This window comes from Monomorium pharaonis, chromosome 1 (assembly GCF_013373865.1).
Source record: "Monomorium pharaonis isolate MP-MQ-018 chromosome 1, ASM1337386v2, whole genome shotgun sequence".
Classification (NCBI taxonomy): domain Eukaryota; kingdom Metazoa; phylum Arthropoda; class Insecta; order Hymenoptera; family Formicidae; genus Monomorium; species Monomorium pharaonis.
In genome coordinates, this window is record NC_050467.1 from 30,207,283 (window position 1) to 30,219,746 (window position 12,464).

General features: G+C 29.4%; 1 protein-coding gene across 1 annotated transcript; it reads right to left on the reverse strand.

Moving 5' to 3' along the window:
- Nucleotides 1–10,571: 10,571 nt before the first annotated feature.
- On the reverse strand, nucleotides 10,572–11,965 carry LOC105833313. The gene has a single exon (XM_028191033.2). It carries the CDS (start codon nucleotides 11,186–11,188, stop codon nucleotides 10,682–10,684), a length of 507 nt encoding a protein of 168 aa, XP_028046834.1. The 5' UTR covers nucleotides 11,189–11,965; the 3' UTR covers nucleotides 10,572–10,681.
- Nucleotides 11,966–12,464: the final 499 nt, after the last annotated feature.

A 12,464-nucleotide genomic window follows, 5' to 3' on the forward strand; every position in this document is an offset into this window, starting at 1 on the left:
AAGATAAGTATGTATGATTTGATAAACTAAATAGAAAAAGTAAAAAGTAATAAAAATAAGTAAGCAATAAAAGTAAAAAAGTAAATAAAAGTATATCTAAACTTTTTATACCGATTGATAAAACATGTATTTGATTTAGATTTTAATTAATATATTAAAAGAGAGAGAGAGAGACAAACAGAAAATAAAAAATTAAAAAAAGAGAGACAGAAAATAAAAAATAAGTATGTATAATTAATTTAAAATTTTAATGTAAATTTTAATGTAACTAAATTAATTTTATAAGTTATTAACTTTAATTCAATTTAGTTTTTAATTTTATTTAGTTTAAAAAAATAATTAACTTTTTATGTTTTTCTGTTCCACAACATATATTACATGTTATATAATTTATAAATAAAAAAATTAATATACATATATAAATTACATGTTTAATGTAATGTTGTTGTAAAAAGTTGTATTTAATTCGATTTTTTAATTAGAAAAAATAAGAGAATTGATAGACTAAATAGAAAGAAGAAGAACAGAAAAAGGGAAGAAAAGAAAACAAGAGAAAGAGAGAGAGAGAAAGAGATAAGATAAAAGATAAGTATGTATGATTTGATAAACTAAATAGAAAAAGTAAAAAAGTAATAAAAATAAGTAAGCAATAAAAGTAAAAAAGTAAATAAAAGTATATCTAAACTTTTTATACTGATTGAAAAAACATGTATTTGATTTAGATTTTAATTAATATATTAAAAGAAAGAGAGAGAGAGACAAACAGAAAATAAAAAATTTAAAAAGACAGAAAATAAAAAATAAGTATGTATAATTAATTTAAAATTTTAATGCAATTTTTAATGTAACTAAATCAATTTTATAAGTTATTAACTTTAATTCAATTTAGTTTTTAATTTTATTTAGTTTAAAAGAATAATTAACTTTTTATGTTTTTCTGTTCCACAACATATATTACATGTTATAAATAAAAAAATTAATATACATACATAAGTTACATGTTTAATGTAATGTTGTTGTAAAAAAATGTATTTAATTCGATTTTTTAATTAGAAAAAATAAGAGAATTAATAGATAGAAAAAGGAAGTACAGAAAAAGGGAAGAAAGAGAGAGTATTTAATTCGATTTTTTAATTAGAAAAAATAAGAGAATTGATAGATAGAAAAAGGAAGTACAGAAAAAGGGAAGAAAGAGAGAAAGAGAGAGAGAAAGAGAAAGAAAATAAAAGATAAGTATAATTATATTTTAATATAATTATATTTTAATTAATATAGGTTACATTTAAAAGGATAAGAGAATTGAAAAATGAGAATTGATTTTTTGTGTCTTTACAAAAGACACTTTTAATCATAAAAATTAAGTCATAAGTATGTAACAAAAAGACACTTATTAAGACTAAATAGAGACACTTAAGACACTAAATAAGACACTTTACAAAAAGACACTTTTAATCATAAAAATTAAGTCATTTTGCGTAGCTATTTATTCATCATAATCATAAAAATTAAGTCATAAGTATGTAACAAAAAGTATGTAACAAAAAGACACTTATTAAAACTAAATAGAAACACTTAAGACACTAAATAAGACACTTTACAAAAAGACACTTTTATTAAGTCATTTTGCGTAGCTATTTATTTATCATAAATTTGACAGCTGTCAAAACTAAAAACTATCACGAAGTAAGCCAAGCGAAAGAACCAATCCGCATCACGGAAAAGAGGCAACAATAAATTCGATTCGATTTAACATCTCCTTTTTAATATAGGAGACTAGAACATGCACGCGCTTCGCGCGCGCCAACTGTTATTTTTTTATTTGTTATTACTCTGCATAATAAAATTACTACCGCATATAATATATACACAACTTGTTTATTTCTTGTACTTCTCAAACTTTGGAAGGGGGTTACATGGCATGATTACATATTTACATAGAATTTTTAACAACTATTTACGCTCATTTCTCGTCTCTAATACATTTTTCATTCATTTTGTACCTATATCAATCTCTGATAATATTTTACTAATAGAGAAATTTTGTTAGCATTTCTGTAAATAATTTTTATACGGTTGTAAAATTCATCGTTTTAAGTTAGATTTTCCAGAGAAATAACCATCAAATCGACATCAATTTGATTTAATCAATGCAATTTATATCAATTCTCTCTTAATTTGATATCAATTCGATGGGTTATTTTTCACCGAGTTATGCGTGTTACTGTAAAATTGGCACCGCAAGTTTTCATAAGAGTTCTACTTGCACCCCAAGTAGTTCTAGAGTTTCTGATAAATTTCAGAAATAGTTCCGTTGATTTAGTTAAAAAAAATGAAATTTTAAAAAATGAGGTGCTAACTTCCCGTGGCACCTCATTAATAAAAATTGAACGTTTTAACAGCAGTTCTACTTGCACCCGCAATAGTTCTAGAGTTCCTGATAGATTTTAACAATAATTCTGTACATTAAATATATTTAAGCAATTTTCTAATTTGGCTGTTGGCACCGCACCACAAGAGTAAAGTACCACTGTCTGGCGAGTTCCAGGCAACTTTATGGCATTTTCTAACAATTTTGCAATAATGTTCCAAAGCTTTTTGTAGGTTTCGTCGACAGTTCCGGTCTTTAAGCATTCTTAAACAATTTTTTTATTAGACGGCTGGCACCGTATTAAAAGAGTAAACTCTTTTTTTATAGCGAGTTCCAGACGAGTACATAGCATTCTCCATAGCAATATATTTCTACAATAGTTCCAAAGCTTTTTGCAAGTTTTGTCCACAGTTCAGGCCTTTATGCATTTTTAAACAATTTTTTATTTAATTCTGGCTCGTACTATTAGATATGAATACTACGTTATTGTATTTAAACTTCAGCCAATTTTATGGTATCTAATATGTATGTGTTAGTAATGTAATTGACATTTTTTAAATTTTAGAGTTGGGTTAGTTAATCTATTTTTTTAACTAACAAAGGAACCTCGCGAACCCGAAAATTCTGATTTTAATGAAACTTGGCATAAATGTAGAGGGGGTAAATACATGAATTTAGGAATTTTTAGTTGGTGCTTATAAACGGTTTGAAGGGGTGAAACCACCTTTCAAAGTTGAGACGTTTTTGCGTTTTCTCGATATATCTCGCAAACTAAACAAATTATAAAAAAATGTTTCATACAAAAGTCTTACAGTATAAATATTTCTATTTAACTGTGTTATTTATTTTTTCAAAAAAAATTTATTTTTCAAAGTTTTTTTTTTGAAAAAAATTTTTTTTTAAATAAATAGAACAGTTAAATAGAGATATTTATACTGTAAGACTTTTGTATGAAATATTTTTTTATATTTTGTTTAGTTTGCGAGATATATCGAGAAAACGCAAAAATGTCTCATCTTTGAAGGGTGGTTTCACTCCTTTAAACTGTTTATAAGCACCAACTAAAAATTTTTTAATTCATGTATTTACCCCCTCTACATTTATGCCAAGTTTCATTAAAATCAAAATTTTCGGGTTCGCGAGGTTCCCTTGTAAGTTAATGAAATTTAATTGATTATGAAATTAATTCTATTATGTTAAAAGTTACGTAAATATATACTAATTCTATTAAATTTACGTTAAGATTAATTTGTTTGTAGTTAAAATAAAAGTTAATTTTGAGAAACTTGTTTATATTAAATTAAAAGGCCATATGATTTGTTTAAGTTAAATTACCAACATAATTACAGTATTGATCGTCAAATATATTTAATTTTAATATAATATTTTATTTGTAAATTAACTTACAATGTCGCTCTATTGTTAACCAGTAATTCATGACATGTATAAATACTTATCGTGAGAGGTTTAGAAAGAGGTTACGTATAAATACAATTGTTAGTCAAATGAACTGTCGACAAAACCTACAAAAAGCTTTGGAACTATTGCAGAACTATTGAAAAATACTATGTACTCGTCTGGAACTTGCTATAAAATAGTAGTTTACTCTTGTAGTGCTGTGCCAGCCGTCTAATAAAAAAATTATTAAAAAATGCTTAAAGACGGAAACTGTCGACGAAATCTACAAAAGCTTTGGAATTATTGCAGAACTGTTAGAGAAGGCCACAAAGTTGGCCGAAATTCGCTAAACAAGAGTACTTTACTCTTGTAAAGCGGTGCCAACAGCCAAATTAAAAGATTGTTTAAATATATTTAATGTACGGAACTATTGCTAAAATTTATCGGGAACTTTAGAACTATTACGGGTGCAAGTAGAACACTACAAGTGCTGTTAAAACGTTCAATTTTTATTAATAAGGTGACAGGAAAAATAGCACCTCATTTTTTAAATTTCATTTTTTTTAACTACATCAACGGAACTATTTCTGAAACTTATCAGGACCTCTAGGACTATTTGGGGTGCAAGTAGAACTGTCATGAAAACTTGCGGTGCCAACTTCACAGTGACTAACACAGTGGGTCGTGCTGTAGCTAAAGCGGCTCACCGCTTCTTTTAGTGCGCTCTCTTTCGTACAAATTGAAAAATTTGTATTTCGTTTATCCACTCGAGATATCCAAAAACTATAATAGACTTTATTTCACCTTTATTTTACTGTTCTTTTAAATTTTATTTTTTTTATATTAAATAATTTTCTTCATCTTTTTGTGCATATAAATATTTAGTACACAATATCAGGTTTTTTGGTTAAAAAAAAAAAAAAAAACAGTTATATGATCTTTTTATATTAATAGATCCTTTTTATTATTTTGTGCATAATATTATTAACATAAAACTACTTTTTCTATTTTTTTTTAGATCTTTACTGTCTTTTAATTTTTTTTTCCTTATATAATAAATAAATTCCTTCATTATTTTGTGCAAAAAAGTATTGAGATAAAGTAATCAAAAAGTAAATATTTTACAAAATATTTTATAGCTTAGTTTTTTGTATAATAAGAAATATTTTGGAACATACAAATTACAAAATATTTTCTAAAATATTCATTTTTTATTATTTTATTTTAATAATTTATATTATGCACAAAATAAGAAAGAAATCAATTGATATAAAAAAACCACATAGCTGTTTTTACAAAAAACTATGACATTTTGTGCATATAAATATTTGTTGAAATATTACGTTTTTTTTTTGTAAAAACAGTTATGTGATCTTTTTATGCCAATAGATTCTTCTTATTATTTTATGTATAATATTATTACAATAAAACGATAAAAAATGAATATTTTACAAAATATTTTATAATTTTTGTAAAACATTTCTTGTTATGCAAAAAACTAAACTATAAAATATTTCGTAAAATATTCATTTTTTATTATTTTATTTTAATAATATTATGTATAAAACAATAAGAACAATCTATTTTTATAAAAAGACCACATAACTGTTTTTTATAAAAAAGTATAATATTCTAACAAATATTTATATGCACAAAATGTCATGGTTTTTTATTTTTTTCTTATTTTGTGCATATTATTAAAATAAAATGATAAAAAATAAATATTTTACAAAATATTTCATAATTTATTTATAAAATTTTCTTTATTATACAGAAAACGATGTCGTTTTTTTTTTTAATATATAAATGGAGAAAAAGAGAGAGAGAGAAAAAGAAGAAAAACAAATATAAAACCAGGTAATGATGTCAAAAATATACATAGTTATTTTTTAAAAATCATATTTATATAAAAAACATAATTATTAATATCATGTTTTTTGTAAAAACAGTTTTGTGATTTTTTGTATCAATTGATTTTTTTTCTTATTTTATGCATAATATTATTAAAATAAAATGAATATTTTACAAAATATTTTATAGTTTTTTCATAGTTTTTTTTTGCATAACAGGAAATATTTCATACAAATTATAAAGTGTTTTGTAAAATATTTATTTTTTATCATTTTATTTTAAAAATATTATGCACAAAATAAGAGAAAGGATTAATTGGTATAAAAAAACTACATAACCGTTTTTACAAAAAAACAATATTATGTAATATTTATATGCACAAAACATCATGGTTTTTTTCTTGTTAGAACACTTACGTGGTTTTCTTATACCAATTGATTCTTTCTCTTATTTTGTGCACATTATTAAAATAAAATCATAAAAAGTGAACATTTTACAAAATATTTCATAGTTTCATTTTTTGCAAAAAAGAAACATTTTATACAAATTATTAAGTATTTCGTAAAATATTTATTTTTCATCATTTTATTTTAATATTATAAAAAACCACATAACTGTTTTTACAAAAAAAACATGATGTGTATTAAGTATTATATTATAAATATATTTTTTATATAAATGACTTTTTTGTAAAAACAACTATGCATTTTTTTATATCATTACCTGATTTTGTATTTGTTTTTTTTCCTTCTTTTCCTTTCTCTCTCTTTATTTCTCTCTGTATTTATCTCTGAAAAAACTTAGTATTGTGTAATAAATATTATTTCATAAATAATTATGTTTTTCATATAAATAATATTAAAAGATAAGTATGTATTTTCTTCATATCATTACCTGGATTTATATTTCTTTTCTTCTTTCCTTTCCCGCCCCTCTCTCCTTCTCTCTCTCGCTCTCTATTTATCAATCTATTTCCGTCTTTTTCTTGTCTATTTTTCGATTACAAATATATAATCCTAGAATTTACACACATACACACACACACACACACACACACACACACACACACACACACACACACACACACACACACACACACACACATATGTTATATAAATTGTTAAGAAATAGTTAAATATCATAATTGGATTATATAAATTACAACTTACTTGATCGACTCTTTTCACCAAATTTGACAGCTGTCAAAATTCAATCGCAATGACAGCTACTCTCGACTAAACTGTCAAACCACGACTCTCGCACACGAAGCGAGTCAAGCGCGAGATAGCCAATCGCGATCGGAATAAAGCGGCAACAATGCAATCGCGATTAGCAGGCAACTTTAGGGTTACATGGCTATTTTATAAGAGGATAGGAGATGATAATATATAATATATATAATTTTATATTATTAAGGTAATTGGTGGTTTGCACAGAAGACGGTCCAAAGGAGATAAAGGATTTTAAAATTATTGAAATGTAAGTAATAAAATTATAAATATGTATTACCCACACAGCAAATATATTTGAGATATATCTTTGTATTTACAGTACAATTTTAAATCAATTTTAAAGTATTTTGTTTTAAATATAGGATTAAAGATTAAAATAATATATAAATATAAGATTAATATATGATTATGACGTTTTATTATCTTGAAAATATTTCAGAATTATTCTTAAGATATTTTGAAAATCTATGATTATGACGTTTTATTATCTTGAAGATATTTTAGCTTTTAAGATATTTTGACAGTGTTACGTAACAGATATTTTGACATATAGAAATATCTCTGTGAATGTATTTTGTTGTGTGGTTGTTGCTACACAACAGGTATCGTTAATGGTATCATACATTTTTATTCTCTTTGTCTATTGTAAGTTTGTATAACTCATGCAGCAAAATATATTTTAGATTTTAAATCAGTTTTAAAGTATCAGGTACTTATAAAATTTGCAGGACATTATTTGATATTTCGTATTGTCTGTTTGTTAAAGGATATTTCTGGAACATTTGCTCTAAGTTTATTTGTACAATAAGATATAATTTAATTAAATATAAGATTTCAAGGTAAGAATAAACATAAAAATTAAATATCTTGAAGATATATATTTCAGAAGTATCCTTAAAATATTTTGATGACTTGTAGTTTATTCATAGAATATATTTTAGATAAATTATTACTAATTGTTATATTAAAAGCATTAAAATGTGTAAAATGAATTACATATCATTTGATTCTTGATTTATTCGTAAACTATGAATATATCTTATCTTAACATATACGGTAATAGCTCGCGCTAAATAAACGCGATATGAGTCCGACTGTTCTTTTACGTGAGTATGTAAATTTTATTTATATTTTATGTGATATTGGTTATATGGTTATATGTTGTAAATGTACCTCATTCTTTCCCAAGCGTTCTGTATTAGAGTTTGATCAAATTAATCTAATATATACCTTTATGGATGGAAAAAAATCACATTTATTTATATATTAAATAATCAAAGATAATATTGTTTATTAAATTCAATCTAGATAATACATAATAAATAAATTTTAAAGTATCTTTTTGTTCATGTATTGTTTATAAAAGGGTATTTTTGGTTGTAACCAATGATATAATTTATATAACATTTTAAAATAAACTTCAGTTTATTTTAAATATAAGATTTAAAGATTTCAGAATATTTTTAAAATATCTTGTTTGTAGCTATGCAATATATTTCTGTGATGTTTTGTTGTGTGGTTATGCACAGAAAATATATTTTAAGAAGATAAATTGTTACTAATTATTATATTAAAAGCTCTAAAGCATGTAAAATGAATTATATATTATTTGATTCTTGGTCTACTGTATTTTTAAATGCAAGTTTTACAGATAAATTTTAATTATGAATTAACATCTCACTAATTACCTATTTATATTTATTTCACTGTAAACTATGAATATATTCTCAAGATATATGGTAGTAGTTTGCCCCAAGTGAACGCGAAACGACGTCTACTAAGCTGGCATAGCCACTTTAGCATAATCGATTAAACTTACACAAAAATTTAGTGCTCTTTAGTTGCTAATTTGTTATTAAAGTCCAGATTTTTTGCTCCAGCCGATTGGGAGTTATTAAAAAAAACGGTAAATTTTTTCAATTAATTATTTGTAATTTATTCCAATCCCGATTCATTTGCTTCATTTTAAACTCTAAAACCACTCCTAAAGTTACTCCTTTATAAATAAATACGAAAAAAAAAATTCTAATTAAAATAACAAGATTTTTCGATTGATAACGCTTCTGAGATTTTGTTGTTTACCGTTTATAATAAAGCTACTGTACATTAGCACAATACCTTAAAATTACAAATTATTAATATCTTCTCGATTGATAGCGTTTCTTAGGCTGATATTCATAGTCGAATCTTATTTAAAGATCGTCTCAAGCAATGTCTTAAGATGCTAATATGACTCTGTGATTGGCTGATGGCATCTTAAGACAGTACTTAAGATGACCTTAAATATAAGATCCGACTATAAATACCGGCCTTAGAATTTATTACTCGCAAAATACATCGGATAACAATTTGTTGCTAATTGTTTATCGCAAAATTGCGTGGTTGTGCTAGATTCGACTCAAGAATAAAGATAAAAAATTTGTTAGTCAGCGTATTTCTTCTCTAATGTGTTTTTAGATTTTGTTGCTCACGAAATATGCCGATTAATAATTTATTGCTAATTATTTATCGCAAAATTACGTGACTATACTAGATTCGATTCAAAAGGTTAAAGATGAAGTAAATTTTTTAAAAGTACTATATGCTCATGAGACGAATCTAGCATAGCAATCTAGCCACGCAATTTTGCAATAAACAATTAACAATAAATTATTAACCGGCATATATCGAGAACAATAAAATCTAGGAACACATTAGAGAAGAAATTCACTGACTAACAAATTTTTTAACTTTATTCTTGAGTCGAATCTAGCACAACCACGCAATTTTGCGATAAACAATTAGCAACGAATTGTTATCCGATGTATTTCGCAAGTAATAAATTCTAAGAAACGCTGTCAATTGAGATATCTTATTAATTTAATCCTAGAACACGCACAGGGGTCTCTGGGAATCCAGAGCGATTTCTTCTTGCTGCTTTGTTTACAGCGCCACCCGAGATCTCAGACTGGCGGAGAAAAATTATAACGTTGAACGGTTGTCGGCGTCAGTCGTCTTTCGGCAACGAAAACAAAGGAATATAAATTTTTGCTTGGGATCTCAGTGACCCCAAAGCGTGATAACGCAACTTTTTTAACAAATTAAAAATAAACAACTTTGTAGTTAATTGATTATTTTACAAGTATTATCATTATTGTTGAGAATTATAAGTTTTATGTATTATTATATTGATATATGTTAACGTAGGCTCAGGAATAATCGCATCAGGGATGGATAGTATCAATACGAAGAACACACTGCTGTTATTACTTTGGTTATTCTTTTCCTCCGTACAGAGCGAGCAAGCCACGCTCGTATTCCCGGTCTCTATATACCTCTCTCGGGATCCCCGCTTGTTCGCCCCGGGACCAATCCCGAGAGTTTGTACATTTTTTCCGAATCTCGACTTGCCTCCACGTAGCGGGCAGAATCGATCAACGGTACCTCCTCTCGTCACGAGGCAAGCACGATACCGCTCGACGAACAATAATATGCAACAATAATAGGCAACACGCGATGACACGCTGCCTCGTCGACAACACGACCGAGTGGAGTGAACTCGACTCCTCGCAAATTGCTTACAGTTCGGCCGTCCTGACTATTTGGCCGTCTCGGCAAATGTATCGTAAAATTGTCCGCTCTTTACTAACATTTTTCCGCAACATATTCATTTATCACGGGCTTAATTATTTCCGGTTTCGCTAACCAGGTCCTTTTTATTTATTTATTTATTTTTTTTGTTATAGAGGAAATTAATTTACTTTGCTTACAGCATTAAATATAACAAACAATTACATTCGTCATGCTAACTAAAATCGACATATATATAGATACACGCTATTCGCTGTGTCAGTCAAGGTCTTAGGTACGGTCGCATTTGATCAGGGGCTACCACTCCTGTATACGGTCGCTGTGTTAGCTGAAAACCATCAATGTCCGCTACAACGTATCGATCAAAGTCTAAGACCCTCTTCACTACGTAAGGGCCCTTAAATTTGGGTATTAGTTTTTTATTAATTCCGACCGCAGTCTCAGAATTTCGGATCTCCACGTAATCGCCAACCTGATATCTACGCGCTGCCTTTCGTCTAAGATTATATCGCTCGGTACTCTCGCACTGTGCCCTTTCGATACTGGCTCGCGCCCGGTCCCGCATTGACTCGAGATCGCGCTCCAGTCCGGCATCCTCACTCAACTTCTCGCGCACGGCGTCGTTGAACGGACCTTTTTGCTCAAGGCCAAATAACAATCGGGATGGTATATTATTCGTCGCGCGACTAATCGTATTGTTTAGAGCATATTCAACTTTCTCTACTGCATGGTCCCAGCCGGAGGGCGTCTCACTCAATTTCGCCAGCATCGGCACTATTACTCTATTGAATTTTTCCACCTGGCCGTTCGCTCTCGGGGTGCCCACGGCAATCAGTATGTGCTCGATTGTCTCTGATCTAACAAACTCCCTGAACGATTCTGACGTGAAGCACGTACCCCTATCCGAGATCAATCGCTTCGGTCGGCTGTACGCCCGAAAATAATCGCGGAGATGGCCCACCGATTCCTCCGTTGTCGTCGACTTACATGGATAAATTCGAATAAATTTTGTGAAGGCGTCACAAACGAGGTAAACTTCACGGATGCCTCGTGTATTTTCACGTGATGAAATCCATCCTTCAAGTCCAAAATCGTGAAATATCTTTTACCATTTAAGAGATCAATATTGTTCTATGAGCTCGTCTATGAGCTCAGTCGGGAAATTATCGCGTATTGTGATTTTATCGCGATAATCGACACACAGTCGCAAACTGCCGTTTTTCTTTTTTACTAATACTATCGGGCTCGCATACGGCGAATCGCTAGCTCGAATGATACCCCTCGCCAGGAGCTCGTCCAAGATTTCCTGCAATGCCCGCTTGTCGGGAAGCGACAGCTTTCGCGCGCGCGCACTTACGAGTTGTTCATGTTTAAGTGCAATCACCATCTCGAAATCCGGTACGCTTTTTTTTTCGCGACTATTGCTAAGATAACGCGATTCATAAGCAACATGAATTTCCGAAATTACCGCCTCGCCTACTGCGGGATTGATCTGTAACTCGTCCCCCGGTCGAACAGGGTCGTCGTCGCATTTCAGATGCATTATTTCGCTAACGGCTCGGTTCTCTTCCTTATTCGCGATCTCTAACTTTTCTCCGAAAGTAAATTGCAATGACGGACAACTCAAAAAATCTCAACCAAGAAGAGCATTACACGCCATTACGCTATCCGGTACCGTGTAGAACTTCATCGGCAAACGCACGTCCCTGAGTTTGACATCGCCGTACAGCACGCCGTCGGCCACAAGCCGCGAGCCGTTAATGCCGCAAAATCGATCAACATCCTCCGCGAGTAAGTGCGAATCGCCCGGGATAACACTACTCCGAATCAGGCTAATCGGCGAACCAGAATCGACCATCGCCTCGATTACATAACAACAAAGATCCTCATACCGATCCTTGATCGACAATTTCACCGTGACTGTGTATGGCTTCGGCAACTCCGCCGACTGCACCAGGTTGGTGGCCGTCGTCTGCGCCATCCCCCGAGCCGCCTCCATCGACGACGCCGACCGCCTTGGGCACCCTCTCGCCAGGTGCTCCGCC